This window comes from Micrasema longulum, unplaced genomic scaffold (assembly GCF_059751315.1).
Source record: "Micrasema longulum isolate JH-2025_06_02 unplaced genomic scaffold, ASM5975131v1 h1tg000197l, whole genome shotgun sequence".
In the NCBI taxonomy this organism is placed as follows: Eukaryota; Metazoa; Arthropoda; class Insecta; order Trichoptera; family Brachycentridae; genus Micrasema; species Micrasema longulum.
In genome coordinates, this window is record NW_028277402.1 from 399762 (window position 1) to 420205 (window position 20444).

General features: G+C 30.9%; 2 protein-coding genes across 2 annotated transcripts in view; one reads left to right on the forward strand and one right to left on the reverse strand.

Moving 5' to 3' along the window:
• Window positions 1-4779, forward strand: part of ftz-f1 (ftz transcription factor 1) — a 363969-nt gene extending 359190 nt beyond the window's left edge. The window contains exon 9 of the mRNA XM_088243231.1: window positions 463-4779. The gene's annotated coding sequence lies outside the window, so the exon portion shown is untranslated. The remainder of the gene's footprint in view (window positions 1-462) is intronic.
• A 9736-nt stretch (window positions 4780-14515) lies between these two features.
• The window catches only part of LOC148283791 (putative fatty acyl-CoA reductase CG5065), a 53020-nt gene continuing 47091 nt past the window's right edge, over window positions 14516-20444 (reverse strand). Inside the window, exons 5-8 of the mRNA XM_088243232.1 lie at window positions 19560-19755; window positions 18941-19180; window positions 17960-18217; window positions 14516-15193 (exon numbers count right to left, since the gene is read on the reverse strand). Coding sequence (XP_088099358.1) covers window positions 15070-15193; window positions 17960-18217; window positions 18941-19180; window positions 19560-19755 — 818 coding nt within the window. The 3' untranslated portion in view covers window positions 14516-15069. The remainder of the gene's footprint in view (window positions 15194-17959; window positions 18218-18940; window positions 19181-19559; window positions 19756-20444) is intronic.

Sequence of the window (20444 nt, forward strand, 5' to 3'; positions counted from 1 at the left end):
CTACGAAATGCAGAATTTTGAAGTAACCTATTTGTAATTATTACCTCATGAAATGATTCTACCTGCATATATGAATATATTGATTGAAAATGTAACCATTTGTAAGGGAGACGCAGTTCTTTTTGTTTTGTCTTTTGGGTTATTTCACATTATGATTAAATCTTTTCAGGGTAATATATAAAACATCATAATGTATACCTTATGTTAGCTTAGTCAGGAATCAAACAAAGCAACCACTGGTGGATACATTTTAAGTTTCTATAACCTAGATATATTAGAACTTATCAAAATGAAAACTGACTGCATTTAGCTAACGTAATACATAGTTAGAAAGGAAACATATTATCTCTTAATTTATATTGTGTTTTAATTGTATAAAATGAAGCTGCCTATTTGCATCGTATTGCAGTTTTGTGAAATTTTGATGGCATTAACCCTAGATTTCTCTTTTCTTATTTTCAGGCTGGCGTCATCCAGCAAAATGGAATTCAGAATCCGGAGAATCTTCGTTTCGGTGTAATTACTTAAACCGTGTTGTTGAAACAACATAAATTGTATGTGGATCTCTGATAAGTAAGTTGATATGATATTGAAAGCTTTACATAGCGGCGATTATTGAACTCGAGAGTGCTAGTAGTGACCACCACGCATTGTGGGGATGTAGTGAACCGCAGCACTGCTGTGACTACACCATTATGTTATATAAATGTTACGTTAATTAATTATTCTTGCAAACTACATAACTTAAAGTGTAAAAGAATGCATATTGTTGTTGTCTATTATTGATGTTACCATTATCTCGGAGATTTCTGACAGCGGCAGCAATGGTTGAGGTGTTCAGCATTTATCGAAAGAGAACATTCTACCAAATGGTTTTGTGTTGAAGAAATAAAGACAAAGTGAAATAAAATGTTCAGTGCCGTGATGGTAGGTGGTGAGCGTCAATTGCCCTGTCAGTCAGTTACCCTTAGTTCAAACTGAAATATATAACTAAATGTTTATCTGTTAATTATTAATGTATTAACTGTATGAAGATCATTAAGTGTTTGTCCACGTAGCCACATATCTTTGAGAACTATTTTCATTATACTATCGAGCTTGGGGAAAGTGTATATAAAATTGAGATGCCTTTTGTTACATAAATACAAAGGATATTTGGCAACGTTCAGCTGGACAACATTGTGTTGGTATTGGTTCAGCCATGACTTCTTCTTGCTAGAAATCCCCAAACTGATTTTTCATTATTTGACACAAAAGTACTTTTGACACACTGTAAATATTTTCATTTGCAAAAAACATTTTTTAAATGTACATGTTTAGATAACACCATTATTTACTTCACACAAAAGGAGTAATGTTGTATAAACATACACATAATATGTTAGAACATATTGTAAATAATAGAGTATACCTAAATATAGATACATATTGCATATTTTGAAATCTTTATTTTTACATCAAAATTTAAATGCGTAATATTGTTAAATTCAGATTATAAAAATGGTTGGCACGGCTGATTCCTATGGTAGACAGAGTTTACAAAAATGTTAAATTATTATCCATAAATTTATATATTTAATATAAAAATAATATTAATAATAAATATGTATATATTATATTTTTGTTTAATGAGACAATTGAATTATTCAATTTACAATAAAATTGATTATTTCACTTAATACCTTGTTTTTTTTAAATTCATAATTTTTCAATTTCAAAGTTATCTTCCGTATAATTTTGATCATAAAGAATGACTCTATTTTTAGTTAAAACGGAACGCACTTAAGTGTTTAATTTATTTACTACTATCACATCACAATTTGACATAGTTTTATATTTAAAACTGACATTATTTACATCTTATACAGGTGAACTTGATTGTGACCAATACTGGCTTATGACTTATTTTAATTTGATTATGACCCTTTCTTCACATTATTAGATTTTATTTGGAGATAAATGGTTGTGACATTGTTTTGAAAAATAAGAAAAATCAGACAGTTTTAATACTTTTAGCGCGTGTGAATCTTTTTGGCAATGGTATCCATACAATTACAAATTCAACATTTTTTAAAAGTCTTTTAAACTTCTTTAAAGTCTTACAGAAGGAATATGTACTCTGGGACATCTAATATGTACATGTTTGATTTTTCAACACCTTATTTCAACTTAAATATATTATGTTTTTAAGTTGTAATAAATAATCCAGTATATTTACAAGCAGTTCTTCTGTAGAGAAACAAAACTAAATTAATTAAACATAAAATAGTACATTCACTCGCGTGTAATTTCAACGATAGATAAGATTTATTTAATGTTATAATAAGATTAAATGTGACATAAGAAATTGTAGTTAGGGATAGAAAAGACCACAACATCTTTGTTCATTAATAGTTTTATTGTTGTTTATTCGTAGGTTCGGTTTTAGTATATTGTACCTATGTTTTTCAGATAAATCTTACTTTATTTGTTAATAAAGTTAGTATGCAACATACTTCTTTATCGTTTGCTCGTTTCACTAAATACATTTAAGTTAATAAGTGAGATATCTATGGAAGATTGATGGAACATTCCAACTGGGATTAATGGGCATATCTTATTATCGTTTAATATTCATTAGTTCTATCTTGTGAGAAATTAACATTCATTTTATGGAAACATTGTCTATCTGTAATTAAAAGTGTCAGATTCATAGCTGTCTCTTCAAATTCCATATAGTATCTTGTAACAATTAACACATAATTTTACAGCCAATATTATTTGCAGACTTTCCGAGTTCATATTTTAGTACAGAAATCGTATCGTACAAGGCGTATTGAAAGATCTCGTAGCATATTTTCACACCTTCTCTTCTGGTAGATTCATGTTGGGCTCTGAGTATGTGAACCACCATCACTTTGACATTCCAAATTATCAAATGATACAAATCTGACATCAGAGGGGGCCACTTCTGCTGAGAGTGTCGCCGACTCGGTACGTTGATAACCATTTTGTTTCGTGCATTTGTGGGTAGATTAAATTAATGTTATCTCTGTTTTAACCTCTTACTTACAAAGCTATGTTTTATATGTTTAGTGATAAGTTATTAACTTGAATAAAACACCGAGCAAAGGTTTTGTGGTCAATGGTACTACCTAATTGTGTTATTGGTTAATAGTTTTACCTTTAGTTAATGCTAGCAGTAAGGCAGAACAATGAATTGAACGTTATATGAATTCTGTCTTGTGTAATCCCTCCACCCGTTCCACGCACCCTATTCTTCTCTGCATAGAACACGAATGTCGCTGTTCGAACATTATAGTATAAAACTACACACGGTTTATATGCGTAACTTTATTTTTTGCTTGTAAGTTGTAAATATGAAAAAAGAAAAATGTGATTGTTAACTATTTTATATTTACAATGTCCAATGTTAAAGCATATTTTAGTAGTATTCATTATTTTAGTGTTGCTTCAACGATATTTTCAGAAAGAACTGTTAGAAAAGTGGAAAGCTAACTCATGGGCATAGAAAATATTTTTGTAAAACAAATTTTTAGCAGTTCTTCTAATGAATGCAGTGATTGTTATTTTATTGATTAAATCATATGTAGATAAAATGGTGTTCTTAAAGCAAATTAAACTCACTTTCTATCAATTATATGTGCAACTTAGCCTGAATGTTATACATACATCTGTCCCATAAGTTTAGTGTTATTTGAAAAATTTGTCTTTTATTAGCTGGGGTTCTCTTCATTTTAGTACCTTCATGTATTCCTTTTAGACAGAGTATTTACTTTATATTTATATTTATATTCTCAAATTTATAAGTTATTTTTTTAACTGGGATAGTGTTTAGATACATTATTCATGTAGTATTTTGGTTTTGGTTAAAACCTTTTTATTACATACGTATTTGCTAATGATAGCTGCATCATAGCACATAGCACATTGGTCAGTTGCAGTTACTGTAAAACTATCTTTATGGGATAAATGAAATTATATTCCAAGAACACATCTTAAAATTTACAATGAATAACTCTTTATTTGCTAAAAACCATTAAATGGTACAAAATCATCGATTGTTTATTTTTCTTTGCCTTTTGAAAATATTTTTTTACCTAAAGTTGTAATGATTTGAGGAATCAATAGTAATTTGCTACAGATTTTCCTGCATTGTGAACATATATGGGTCATGATAATGTACAGTCATATATTTTATTATTGAATTTACCATATTGCTAGTTTTTTGGATCACACATGCATTATATATTATTGTAAATATCTTAAGCTGTATTCATATATTATGTGTACTTTAAAAATATTAAGAATGTGTTAGTTCCTTAAAACTGTCAACATTATCAAAATCTCATTGTATTCATGACGTTGGCTAGAGCAGAGCAAACACCTGATCTACTTAATAAATGTGTAAATATTTATCTCCTCGATTCACGAGTCCCATATTTTGTGAAATGAAATCCACACTTATATTTATTAGTCATATTATTGTGTTCTTGAATTAATATAAGTAACAGATTTCACTTCCCGATGGAACTTTATATTCTCTTGTGTTCTTATAATGTTATTTAACATATTCTGTACTATTTAAAAGTAAATTTCTTAAATATCCAATATTTATTTGCCTTAATTTTATTTATTTTACATATTCTGAAGATGTGTGGGTTGATTTGATACAATGTGCTGAGAAATCATTACTTTCATGGAACTCAGTGGCCATGCCTTCATTTAACCTGTGTAAGCTACATACATACATAGAATAATAAATCATGTTCATTAAGAGATTTTTTTTTATTGTCTCCAACTTCCCGTCCTAGCGTACAATCCAGTGGTATTTCAAAATACAAGCCCATTATTTTGTAAGTGGCATAGGTAAAATTAGACTGTAGCTTTTCAATGTTATTATTGTGAATAATTATTGCGCCATTTTTGTAAAAATCACCTCAAGGGCGCTGTACAATAAAAATCCCACACAAAAGCCGAGCTGACTAAATTTAGATTGCCCTCTGGATTGAAAACTACTTTTTTATTATGTGTTTGCTTTCAAGATAACTTTTATATTAATTTTAGTAAAATTTTTGTATTACGTGTACCTATTTTTAAAATTCTTTATAATTTCACTTTCAAAATAAAGGGCTCATAATATATATTTTTGTTTTTTGTTAAAAGAGAAATACTTGAGTTCCTATTATTTACTCAAACATTAAAAATTTTCTGACCATTTCCTAAAAGTCTTTAATAACTTGCACTGGATTAATGCAAATTGACTTGTAGCGGATTGTGATTTGAACTTTGGACCTTTGGCTCGCGAGTCAACAATACCACCACGGTACCGCAACATTATGTTCACAGGGCTTTATTCTGTCAAACCCATTTCAGACCCAAGTCCATCCAAATAAAAAACAAATTTATTTACGTATTAAAACATCAGAATTTTTTATATCGGTGAGAAGTATATCCAAAATAAAACAATCAGTACTCCATATAAAACCTTGCAGTATAATAGAAATGTACCGTGCGGTTTAATGTCTAATAGACTATGTTAATACGATGAACCGAGTAAACATAAAGTTTGTGTAAAAATGCACATTTAATGTTAATATGAAAAATTTATGTTACACACATATAAACAAAGGTTATTAAAGATTTGAACGGACTGTGCTTATTTTAAACCTAGAAATATGAAATTGAGTTGTGGTGAGGCGAGAAGAGATAACTTTTATCAAATGTCTGCAACAGTTTCACCGGACCACACTGGACTGGACTGAGCAGTCAATTTTTAAAAAAAACTTATTTTATTTGTCAAACCTAGTTAAATGCATCCCTAAAAATAAGTAAAACCAATGCAGTACGATTTTGCAAAAAAAATACTTGATTATTTACCAAAAATTCCAAAAATTATTTTTACTTTTAGGACACAGTTTTAGGGACAATCATAGTAAATGTATAATTATTATTATTTGTCACATCCCAAAATTAATAAAAGAAACTAGTTTTGACATTTGTTAACTATTTAGGGAATTTTTTTTTTTGAGAATAGACAACCAATAATCATGTAAAAAAGCTCTACAAAATTACATTTATACTATTTATTACATATTGAAAAGAAACCATAGGTTTACATTTTTAATTTACTAAATTCATATTAGATTAATTTTTAATAATATTTATTATCAATACCTCAATTCTTGGAAAAAGAAACAAAACAATGTATCCGGATACTATCTAGAACCAAAGGTTTTTGTGTGAAGGTCAATGATTGATCTTAAATTATTAAACAGAAAAACACTCACAAGCAAATATGCATGTCTATAGCTAATTACGAGTATGATGAAGAAGATCAAGGGACAGCGTGGTGTTAGATGGCAAGTGATGTGTCGGTTGAGTCACATCCGCGACTAGATGGGAGTGTGGGGTCGAGGTGCAAATACGGTGGGCGCAAGACAGGGATGCCTACTCCAGAGTGATCACCAGCCAGGGGGGACTTGATATGCCAAAGAAAGAAGGAGTTAAAACATAAAAATAATTTATAAAACCTATAATCATGCTATCAACTATCCACATGTGCTCATTTTACAGTAAATATTGGGATCTAAACATATTTTTTTGGAGTTATTATATATTTATAGTTATAGAGATTTAGAGTATCAATACTGGACTCAACTTTTATAACGTGTGTGGTCCTTTTTTATTTTTAATAAAATACAGATTATGGTCAAAATGATGGTTGAAAAACAGACAAAAAATTCTCCTTCATGTTTTGAAATAACTGTCAATTTATAAAAATTCCATAAAGAACTTTGTTTTGAAAATATACATAAAAGATTTTTAATACAATCAGGTATCGTATAGTATTTACAGTAACTTATTGAATATAGTCTTAACATTGCGAAATAAATTAGTCAGGTGGCACTAAATCATACACACTGCGAGCTTTTGGTTTCTCGAAAACATATTTTTATTTTATCTATCTAGTTGAAGGAACAGCTTTACAAAAATATTAATTATAATTAAACCTTATTTTATCACTGTTCTCAAATTGATGGCTACATAAAATATATAATAATATTTAAAAAAAAAAAAAATGATAATACGGAATTAATTTCAACTCTTTTATTTATTTTATTACTTACATTTATTTTCAAATCTAATTTTAACTTTTTTATGCTGATAATTACATTAAATGATGACTTACAACCCCTGCTTGCACTTGCATATAATATAGATTTTTGTTTAGTCTCCCACCAGTCTGATGACGTCAGTCACGATGACTCCCGGTCACTGGTAAAAATTATAAATTAAAGTGGAACAAAACAATGTACGTATTTTTATTATTATAATTAAGGTAATACATAAAGTATAATAAGATAAACATTATTTTCTGCAATTACAACTAAAGCATCCAACAGTACTTCACAGAACTTGCAAACAGCACTATAATCAATAAACTTATCCTATATTCCATAATATAAGACAAAAAGGTTCTCAAAAACGTTAACAGACTAACCAGCCGTCCCCAAATTCAACAAAACTAATTGAGTGATCGTAACTACAGCAAAATATATAAATGTTCCCAAAATCCGCATTGTAAGCACTCAGATTGAATTCTTCCGAGAGCAGTATTCTTCGTGTAATGCTGAGTAGAATGTGGCAGATGAGTTGAAACAAGGTGGCGAGATCTGTGAACGGGAACCGAGTAGAAAAAGATTTTCAAAAATAAGCGCACAGTCAATCTGGATATACAAAATCTTGTAAATAAAACTCATATCCAAAATATTGCGTCTGTTTTCAAAATTTTGAATTTTGTTGTTCAAATATACTGCCGCCTTAATCATAACCAACGCACTTGCATGAAAGAAGATTCCGAGATGAACATATTATAATTTTTTTTCGTTTTTATACTGTCTTTAATTATATCTTTGATTGTATATTTTGTGTGAGTGTTCTTTTTTAAAATATTATGTAATGTTTCATATTGTAAAAAGATTTGACTAGTAAACAAGGAATTCATTTATGTTAACTTACTATGCATATCACATTACAGCATATGAGCAGGAATTGCGTTGCTTATGTTTAGCAAATATCACATCCAACCTTCGTACGGGTTGGGCGTGAAATAAAGTTCCTTTTTCCAACTCAGGCTTAAAATTTTAAAAAAAAAATCTAAATTTAAAAAAAAAACCATTAAGTTAGAGTTTATAGGTAGTCAGTCAATGTGAGCATATATTTTGAACAAAAGGTGAAAAAGAAAACTATTCATTTTATTGCATTGTGTTAGACAATTTGTTATCATAGACGCTTTATTCTAAACTGAACTGTGAAAAATAGAAATATTCAAACTTAATTTTATGATTGTGCTCCTATATGATTATCAAAATTTAGAAAAGTATAAGAATCTATTTGTTTGTGACTCGGAAGTGCCCAAATTTAACTATCAGAAGCACTACCCGTCATAATAAATTATTTCAAAAGTGCTAATACATCGCGTTATTTAAAGTGAGTGAACATACGTTTATTCATTAATATTATAATATACAAAATGAATAAAAATATCAAACCTTATTCAAACATTCGGCAAAAGTGCAAAAAATGCATTCATAAATTTTGAGTGGGAATGTTGAATCCTCTAATAATAGAGAATGCGACTTGTAGAATGTATTTATATACAAAATGGACATGAAGCCTATGGAACAAAGGTCATCATCTTTTAGTGCACATGTGGATCGTATCTACCAGGAATTACCTGAAAAGATGTGGCTAACATGTTTTTGGTTACTAGGACTCTTCTTCGGACATCGGTAGTCGCTTTCATTTAGTGAACAATAATACAAAATGTGAAAACAGAGCTTTGTTTATTTGGTTCTTTATCATGAACACTTGGCTAAATACTACTCTGCTAATGTATATTTTATATAAAAAGCTTTGTCACTCTCAAATCATTTCAAACTTAAAATTCATAAATAGGGTTCAGAATGTCAACCGTCTATGTGCTCTGTAGCTGGAGGATGTGTTGTAATCCAGCTCTTATTTGTTAACTTGAAAATAATTACCCTAGCTAAGGAGCTGTGTACTTTTAGGTTGCTTATGTCAAGTGTGTGCAGTGCATTTATTGAATATCATGCTAATTATCTTTACAGCAAAGGCTATTACGATGGAAATGTTTAGTAGAGATTAAAAATATAGCACTTACGCTGGTTATACTAAATTAAAATTTGTTACAACAACAACAAACCAACACGCTGTTTCCCCGTAAGGGTAGGCAGAGAGGATAGAACGCCATATCACCCTTTCTTTGCATACAGATCTCGCTACCTCTACATTCATACATCTTCTCATGCACGCGCGCCGATTATTCTGACTTTTGACAAGTCCATCTTGAAGTATTTGTTGGATTTGGTCATGGTCCATCAAAATTCACATTGTAAATATTCTTAGCCGTTCTTTCGCTGTCCATTCCCTCTACATGTCCTAACCGGCGCAGAGCTCCTTTTGTTAAATATAATAAAATATAAATTTGTTTAATAATATAAATATTAAAATATGGACAGCTGATTCTTATAGATCTCGTTGCGCTGATTTAGAATATACTAAAAACTTATTTTTCACTAAAATGTCGATTGCGATAATTATGTTTAGGGCGGCAGTATAGTAGACTGAGCATTTCTCGAGAAAATAAAGCGATTTCCAAGGTTCAACTATTTGAGAAATAAGTTTTGTATGTGATCAATATAATTTTTGGTTCTGTATTGTGGAGACCATATTGTAGACCTAAATTCCACGCTTCGTACATATGAAAAAATAAATAAATTAAGCACTCTTAGAATGTTGAGTTGACATCATAATAAACTCTAAAATATTATAAGCTTTTTGAACTATGGTTTAAATATATTTATTGAATATCAGTTTGATTTCTAAATTGACACCCATGCCATGAAGCAAACTTTTGAATATGGATGGTCCACAAAAATGCTAAAATAAACTAGTTGAAAACACAGAAGTAAATGTTGAGAATGTCTGAGCCTTGAGGTAATCCAGATAGAATAGTAGTGAAGTCAGAGCAATAGCCTCCAGTTTACAACAGCTTGCCAATTTAAAAGATATCCGTGTATTTATAACATGAAATATGAAAACTATTTGCATTAATGGCTTTATATGGCATGTTTGCCTACCATTTTTGAGGTCCTGGGTTCGATTTCTAGCAGGATAGACGTGAAATAGTAGTTTACACTCCAGTTTTCATTGTTCCTGGACAGGCACCTAAATTGTAAGACTGATTACCTTACCTTCTATGTGACAAAAATGATCTAGATACGCTGCCATTAGAATACCAATATTGCAAATGCAGTGCACTTTGCACCACTGGGTGCAGATCGAGAAATGATTATGATGATGGATTTATCCTCTACCTGGTTTGGACTTCGGGTTTTATTTTTTTTTAATAGGTACTGAATTTTTTTTTTCCACTGGCAATACTTTTAAATAACTCGTTAGTGTATTCTTTTACAGCAAAGGCAACATAACATAGCATTTCTATGGGCAGATTTTAATGGTTATTGTTTCATTCAAAAATCCTCCTGCATGAATTACTCAAAATGGCGTCCAGTTACGCAACTTTTTCGCGTTAGGTAAGGAGGTTTTTTAAAAAGAAATCACATTGTCAGAAAGTATTTATGAAAAATAAACCTATGAAAGATAAATAATTATTATACTAGCTTTCAGAACATACCTTTTTAATATATTTGCAAAATTATTTACATAATTAGTAATTTAATCATTATTACTGTTATGACCTTTTTTTATTATTTTTACCAGCCTTATCTATCTTCTTTCTAAAAATATACAAAAGGCAATGTTATTTTGCGTGTCCTCGGTAGACTGAATAACTACTGGACCGATTTACGTGCGGTTTTCGGCGAAATGTAGATCTTTACCGTGAGCATATTTATAGATCTCAAAATTAAAAAAAAAAAACATCTCTGGAAAAAGAAAAAAAGTGAGGTGCGTAAACGGTTTTTTCATCGTTTGCCGGATCTGCATTCGCCAAGAATACATTTACAAAAAAAATGTAAGTCTGTTATTTTTATCTGTGTGTAAAAAAGCTGGCTTTTAAATGTTTACAGACAAAATTAGTTTTTTACGGATCCCAATCAGATTATTTCCTTAAATTTCTTATAATTTCTACCCATTTATATCTTTTTACTGGATTTTTGGTAAAACTAAAATAATATTAACTGACGTTCAATACAGTTTTGAGCATCGCATCCCTACATAAAGTGCACCTCTGTTGGTGAGAAGAGCAGAGTTTGACATTTGCAAAAAGAATTCGATATTCTAAAATAAGTTGTTTTATGTTATGAATTTTAACCATTAATAAGTACCTACTTACCACTGCAAAGTTACACCAACTTTGTTACGTTTATCCTAACGGTTTTTAGACGCTTTCACGATAGTGAAGTTCACGCCAAAACCCGGCTGGCGCCTAAAGAACGACTAAATACGCGTAGAGCAAGACTGTGCGTTTGGGCATGAGTTAAGTGTCATAGTTTTAGAGGGTTCCGAGTGCGCCTATGTGTATTAATAGGTCGATGGTTTTATTTAAGAACACCGAACCTGTTTCTATGGTTATATAAAAGCATTATGAAGTAAAGTTTTGTAAATATACTTAATCTTAAGAGGAAACGCGGTCCGATTTTTCTTCATTCAAACGTATTCCCGTATTTTCTCTCTGTATTATGGTACTAGAGCAGTGATTTTTTTACACACTATAGATATTTGCCATTGGCGTAGCCCTATTGTTTCGTTTTTTGAAAAAAAAATATCATGGGAACTAAAATTGTTCCGGTCAAAACTGAATTTATCAATATTTCGTTTATTAAATAATATATTTGTAAAGAATGCATTCAAACCAATGGTTTAATGGATAAATATCAAAGATCTTAAATAACTTGACGCTGGGGTAACTAAAGGACCTTTTCAAAATTATTTTAACTATTGATTTTTGAACAGATTCGAGAGGTTTTAATATTGATTTATTAGTGCCTCCCCATCTTATTACGCAATAAGTTATAATTGAGTTACATAAAATAAAATATACTTGTTTAAGTTTAATTAGGGAAAAGATATTACGTATCGACTTGAAGATATGGGAAAGTTTTTAATTTGTTTGTGTAATACATTCGATATCTTCTGTCAATTTAAAATATTCCCAAGTATTTTATATGGTGCACTGATTCAAGTATTTCAGAGCATATTTTCTATTAAAGGTTTTTTTAGGCTGTCCCACTGTGGTTTTACTAAATGTTTTATATATTGTTTATTTGATATCAAACTTTCGATTGTGTTCATTCTATCTACATGAATGTACTCAAATCTAGCAATAGCAAAGTATTGCCGTATTGAACTCGTCATTTATAAAAAAAAATAAGTTTATCTATTAATAAATTTTTGAGTCAAAGGTCGGATATGGATTTTATTGTGAACATCCATTTGAATATAAATATGCTCAGAGTAATAATTTTCTAGAGAAGCGTTTCAAATGTTGGTTTGGTTTTTAGTTTGACAACAAACGTGCAATGTACGGCTTCGGTTAGCGCTCGCAATTTTCAACCCAAGTACCTACGGCCCGTTGTATTGCTGTAATATGTAGCTAAGCTCGTGGTCAATAATCGTAGAATGGTTTTTTCTCTCTATGGGCGACTTTATTAGGTTATTACTGTAAGTAAATATCTTACTTTTTTTTAGGAAACGTAGTATTCGATTGCAGTTTTATCAAAGAGTTGGAAAATTCTTCAACAGATGGCAATGCATGCTAGGTATTTCAATTATTCGGTAAAACGTAAGAAATTAAAAGCTATAGCACCCGTTTTAATCTTCATACATATTTTCGCATACTCCTATCCTACTCTTACAACATTGTTACGTATTAAAGACTCCTCTAAGATGTGCAGTAGGTTTACATACTCTCGCATTTCGATGCGATACCCTTCTGGCCTCCCTTCAGCCACTCGCGCTTACCCCATGCCCTTAGAGACCCCTAAATTTGTCATCTCCCCTTAATTTTGGCCTTTATAAGGCAAATTCCTAGCTCCAGAAGTCAGAGTAATCCGGTTCGTCTTCCCACCTTTCTACTTACCTATTTTGTTGGTACTTTTTTTTCGTAAAGACACCTACTCGAGGTAAAATTGAGAGTTAATTTTTCTTTTTACTTGATTTTTTTCCCGGTTCGTTTTGATGAATATTGTTAATTAGTTTTTTATCTGTGTTAGTTAGTTTTATTTTTTACAATTCATGTATTTTCTAACAGATCTGTGCGCGTTTGCTGTTGTTCTTAGCAGATTTTTGCTTAAATTTATAATGATTTCGCTAAAATACAAAGAAATTATTAATAAAACTTCTTGGTTTAATTTCACTTTTATTTCATTTCAACCAAATTTTGGTTTTCACTTTTATTTCATTTTGACCAAAATTTGGTCGAAATAAAATAAAAGTGAAACTAAACCAAGAAGTTTTATTGATAATTTCATTTATAATTTTATCTCAATCATTAACTATGGAAATGGTATCCCTTTAAATACTCCACACGATACCAGATAGAGGTGCCGAACAAGGTAATTATGATGCGCGGATAGCACAATTATTTTGTGAACGTGATAAAGAACATAAGCCATTCGAGGCCCAAAAAAGAAGATGATTATGACTATTTGCCAAATGAGAGGTTGAATTGGATGTAGAATTGCACGTACGCGGTGACGAAGAGGATATCCAAGTGATATATGATGAAAGTGTGGCTGCCCACCGGTCTTAAGATGGTAAATTATGGAATGGCAATCCACCATCAACGGACAAACGATAAATACTGCAGAACTCATATATGAAAATATAATCATTCCACATATAGATTACTGCTCAACAGTATTATTTTTAGCCAATGACGGAAATTTAAATAAATTGGAAATACTTCAAAACAAAGCCATAAGAATAATGCTGAAGAAAAGTAGGTACAATAAAATAGAAAAAATGCGAGAAGATCTTAATAGGATAACAATAAAAAAGGAACTGTTATGTAATATGCTTGTTTTTATACGAGTATTTAAATTCTTAAATAATCAAATGCCCAAATATTTCATTAATAAGATAGTGCTAAATAAAAAAAATCACCATTATATTACTAGAAATAAGGAAAGAATAAGGCTGCCATTTAAAAAAAACAGAATCTAAAAATTGAATTATGTATAAAGGTTTTAAAATGTATGAAGAGATGCCTGAATAAATGAAGAATGAAAAAAGTTTGTATAAATAAAAAAAATAAATGTTATGTGTACTTGAAATGATGTAAATAGATATGTAAGTAAAATAAATGTAAATACTAGTTTATATACTATGCATTGTAATAAATAAATAATAAAATTAAAAATCTTCCAGTGAGATATTGATAACTATTTAAATATTTGAAATTTGGGAAAATCAGAACACTAAATCAATAAGAAGGTACTATTTATTCCAATATTTTAACAATATTAATTACCATAACACCAGTTCATTAAAAAACATCTAAATTATATTTACAATAATTATGTGGTTCTTTATTGTGTTTCAAGTTAAAAAATAAAAAGAACTTTTCGTAACTCTTGTATAAAATACTTATTTTAGGTTAACATTAGTATAAAGAATAAAACAAGAGCATAAACATTAAAAATGTATAAAAAACCTTAATTATTAATTATTATATTTTTTAAACAACAATGCGAATGTTTTAAGTAAACAGATGTCAAAGATGACTCTGTGTTCATCAAAAACAATTTTTAAATGAAAGATTTTGTACAATTATTGAATTATATTTACAAAAGTAGACTGTAAAATATATTTTGACTTATTATTTACAAAAGACTTTCGAAAGCTAGTGCAAAATAATTGTATATATAATATAAATTGTGCTTTTACGTGATTCGCTTTTATTTAATATATTAATAATTACAACTTTATAATTGTTTTATAAATCTAGTCATTTATTGAAACGAATATGTTATATGTTGATGGCTTTAAATGAAAATGACATACGACTTAAGAAGAAAATTAAGATGATCCCATTCCGGGAATAACGTGTAGCATGTATCTTATTCCAGCAGAATATTTGTAGACCATCCAGAATAGGAATCCATAGAATAACACCGTGACAACTTTATCCACAAAGTAGAGTCTGAAAAATCAATTAAATGCATGTTATTATATTATTATTGATTAGGATTTAGTAATTCAAAAAATGCAAAGATTTTTGTCACAAAACGCTAACCATAGATCATCAATTCTCCGTTCTGCGGTTTTACCAAATCACATCACAAAATATACAGGCTTAAAAAAACAAAATCAGTATTATTATTCTTCCAATCAGAGGCAGACCATCTGGTGTTTCTGTTACACACGCTCGTAATACACAAGGTATTTAAAAAAATAAATTGTTGCAGCAGAGAGGGAAAACACTTATGCGAAGGAATATGGAAGTTGAGGCATTTATTAAATACAAAAGCACACCCTACTTAGCCCTTTGCCACTTTTTTACTAAGTAAGTGGACCCTTCCCTTCCCTTCCCTTGTTATGTACACTCAGAACAAATATAGTTATTTAGTTTCAAAAATAAATTTAAGAAACCAAATGTCAAAATGTTCCGCGAGCGACAGCGCGCATTACGATTTCGTTTAATCTATGTTTACATGTTTTAAAAAAGGCATTTGTATTATATTTAGTCGGCCTTGTGGTGTAATGGTCAGCACGTTTGCCTACCGTGCGAAAGGTCCCGGGTTCGATTCCCGACATGGTTGATATGAAATATTTATTTAAAAGGGTGTTTTATACTAAAAACATTTCATAGTCCCTGGATTGGTACCTGAAGCGTGGGACTGATCATCTTATATTCATGTAACAAAAATGATCAAGATACGCTGCGATGGGTGTGCCAATGCAGTGCCCTATGTATTATTAGGTGCGGAAACGGAATGATGATGGTTTTTTGTAGTCAAATTTTTACCGGCCTTTTTTGGTAAAAAATTAAACTTGTAAACATTAGCGACCTGAAAATTGACTCATGAAAATGTTCAATCGTGCTGTTTTTCAGCCAAATATTTCCTATTATTTGGTATAAAATCAAAATAATTAACGTTAAGTTGTAGCGACGTGAAATTTAGGCACAACATTATAAATACCATTTCTAGATTTACTGTGCCATTTTTTATAAGACAAACTTTTCTCATTCTTCTTCAGTATACGAGCAAAATTACAAACGGTAAGTTGTAGCGCTACAAGAATTAGACACAAACTTTAATTTGCTTTTTAAGTCGTTATATTTTTTAATAGCCAATTCTCCCGGCGCGGCGTGGCTCACTGACTCACTGACGCAATGGTAAGAATTCAAAGCGACTTGTGGTCCTGTGGCTAATCGTAAATCGTAAAGTAAAAAAATCGTCGTCTTGGTGGTGAACAAACCGGGTTATGGTCCCGTGGCTAGTGTCGCGGACTCACGGATGGCACCCGCTCTACGCAACTTGATTTTCATTTTCTAATAGTGAGTTATTTACAACTCGTTGAAAATGGCCACAAAAATGGAAATAATTGGGTAAATCGTAAGATCCCAAATGTTTCTTCTTTTTTTAAAAAAAAATAGAAGTAGCGATATGAAATTTCAAATTAATTAAATTATCCCACTTTTTGATGAATGTAAGGTATTTTAAAACATGTAATGATTGTAAATCTAGTACTATACATATATTTATATGATATTACATAAATGCAGATTTTAAAATATGCACAAAAGTTGAATATTGATAGCTTGAAACGTTACCACTTTATTTAGTTTATCATTGGCCCTGTAAATGACATTTTAATACCAACCACTACGAATTATTTGTCATTGCGTCATTTGAATTGAAATTAAGTTACCGTACCGTGATTATATATTTATATAATTTTGCAAAACTTTATTGTACAATGTTTTTTGCTGAGTCTTTTAGTGACCAAACGAATAGTATAGACTCAAATGATACAATAATAAAAATCTCCTAAAAAATCTCCCGAAAATCTCCTGAATGAAATCGAGGGGATTTTAGTTTGCCTCGTGGTAAACTGGTTAGTGCGTTTTCCTACCATGCCATGGGTCTTCATTCCAGCAAAGTCAACGCCATATATTAAATTAATACGTGTTTTTTCTGGCGCCTGAAACGGATCATTTTGTTTTCATGAGTACCCATTTCTTAAACTTTTTTGAAACAAGTTGTTTTTCATCACAACAGGCTAGAAGGCCAAAATCACAGCTGTGAATTAGAGTACTAAACATCCAAGCGTGAGAAAAATCACATTTGATTTTTGTGTTCTCGCCGGTAATCGAGCCATTTCGCCACGTAGGACGTAATCGCTGAGCAATTTCTAAGACACTGTGACTGAAGTGCCAATTAAGTGCCCTATGCACCATCAGACACAAGCATGGGAATGATTATGAATATTTTACGTTATGATTTACATTCTAGCATTTTTTTTTATCCACAACAGGCCAGGAGGCCCAATTACAGTGGTGAATTACATCGCAAAACACCCAGGCTTGAGAAAACTCACCATTATTTTTTTGTGTTCTCACCTGGAATCGAACCCGGAACCTTCCGTGCGTAAGTCGAGCGTCTTGACCAATACACCACGGAGGCCGCCAATTTCAACAAATAACTTCTAGGCTTCTCTAATCTTTTTCAACCATGTCTCCCCCAACATAAAATATTTACATAACCTAATCAATGCATGTAGGGATTTCCTATTGAAATGCGTGGCATGATGGTTTTATTTTTGTGTGCAACAACTTTGGCGAAGGAGTATAGTAGGTCTTGCATGTTGGTTCAATTGGTATCCTGGCAAGGAGACGGTTACGTCTCGAAACCGGTAGATATAGAAAAGTCGGCGAGAGGAAGTAATGTAAAATCCTACTTACATATTGTTGATAAATCTGGCTCTCGGTAGAGTGGACAACGGCTCTTTGAGGCAGTATTGCCTTCCTCCGAGAATGCACCTCTTTATAAACTCCTTGTCCTCGATAACCTTTAGGTCCATCGGAAATACTTTCTTCTCTTTTTCGCTAAGATTAAAAAAGAGATTGTTGAAATTTCTCACATCGAATTGCCACTCTCTTGTTGTGAAGAATTGAAGAACTTCTAAACCATCAGAAATACGGCTTTGGATCCGTACCATGCTGAAAAGGAAAGAAAGTAATACATGAGTAAACATTCATCCCAGAATGAAATAGAAAAATATGATATACTAGATAATACAAAAAGAATGATCTGAAATAATAAACAAGATCCGAAAAACCAAAGTAGCGAAAAAATATTAAATTATAAGTAATATTCTTTTTGAAACGTACAAGCTGTCAAACACTGGATTTAACACTTAAAGGATCTTATTAAGATTGTCGAAAATTATAATTTACTCCACTGACAAGCAATTTCGATTGGGTGGACGAGTCTCTAAATGTTTATTTTATTGTAAAGATTATGTATTTAAATTACGTAAATTAAAAAAAAAAATGAAATAAATACAATTGTGCTATAATAAAGTTATGTATTGTGTGTATTAACTAAATAAAATTGAACAATAACAGTACTTTTGCTTGTAATTAAAAAAATGTGTATTTTATTCTACTTTTATTTATAATCTTCACGAGTTACCAGGTTTCGTTGTGACTGACATCGTCCGGCCGACAAAACCCGATGACCGATGAAAATTATAAATAAAAGTGGTATTAAACTACATATTTACTTTTTTTTACTTTTGTAATTAAAATGCCGTTCCATCAAGAACTGCCAGTAGAAAAAAACATTAAAAATAAATAAAATAGAGCTATTGCTATTTTTTTATGGTAAGTTATTGTTTATATATTAGTGTAACTGTACTTAATGTGATTTCTCAAACTTACAATCTTTTTTGTCCGATTAGAAGCATTATGAAATCGATGAAGTAAGCTGGCAGCAAATGGAAGAAGAAAACGCAAAGATAGTGCACCATCTTGTTTTTCCTTATGTCTCCATCAGGGTACCAGAGAGGATTGTCGAATGGGTATTCACGGACGGTAGCCCGTCCTATCTCCAACACTTGGGCCCAAGTTGTAGTCTTCGATTCAGCAGATGACAAGTTGTACACCGGAATTTCCGGAGGTCTAAAAAATACAAAGCATATTTAAAAAAAACATCTAGCACTGTATTTAAGTTCTGTACGCATAATATCGTTTAATCTGGTTATTCGGAAAATCAAAACTCTTTAATGAGAACGATCGTGTTTCTATTGATAAATATTATTTTTCTTCATCGTCTTGCTGAATGTTGAGCTTCTTGGTCTCGTCGTCTATTATTTAGTCAGTCCACGTAGAATTTTTATGCCTTTATTTTACTTTATCATTTCAGTACCAAGTCTCCGATTCATAAAAAAATAAGTGTCCGTCTTTTAAGCCCTTAAGCCCTATGATGTTTTTTAATGTTAAATTTATGCAAAACCTTGATTAAAAACTAAAGATTTTGAAGAATTTTTTTTTGACTTACAGCTTGGTCGAAGCCACTTTGTAGGCCAGGACGATAAGGCCATTGATAGCGGTGTCAACTGGTATGACTTCTGCGTGGTAATCCCCATTGCAATGCATTGACCTGATGACACCCTTGCCAGCCCCAATCATGAGCCCCACAGGTCCGTTGAGATTATCTACCCACCCCTTCAAAGGCTCCTCCCAGGAAGGGCACACTAAAACAAAGAAATAATAGGAAATAAAAGAAATAAAACAAAATTTGATAATAATAAAACGTCCTTGAATCGTAAGCAGAATGAATTATTTTCTAGAGAGCATAAAGCGACGCTGCCGCCGCGCGTCGATGCCTGTACTTAATATTTTCATAATGGTATCTGTAAGGGTATCTAACGAAAATATTTGTCAATTTGATTTTTACATTATTTATTTGTATATTTGGGAAAAAAACAACAGTTTTTACGTTTATTGGATACAGAAAATAAGAATATACAGAAACTAAAATTGTAAAAACAGTCGATATAAATTTTCCACAGTTAGGTAATAAAAGTAATTTGAAAATTGAGAAATTTACGGTTTAGAATTTGCGAATAAAAAAATTAAAAAAACGTATTTCACGTCTAACAAAAAATAAAGTAAATATTTTAAAAACAAATAAAGTAGATTTAAAGAATAGAAAAAAATGTTAGTTGCATAAAAATATTGTTGAAGGTACAAAACATAATAATGAACAAAAGTATATACTGACATCTTATAACTTAACAGGCGTACTATCTATTAGGAATCGTAAGCGCCCTTGAGGTATTATGTTACGAAAATGGCACTATATAAGTTATCTATAATTATTTCAAATTGTTATCGTCTATATTTCGTATAGGAGAGATGGAAAATGTCTGCGTGATCGGAG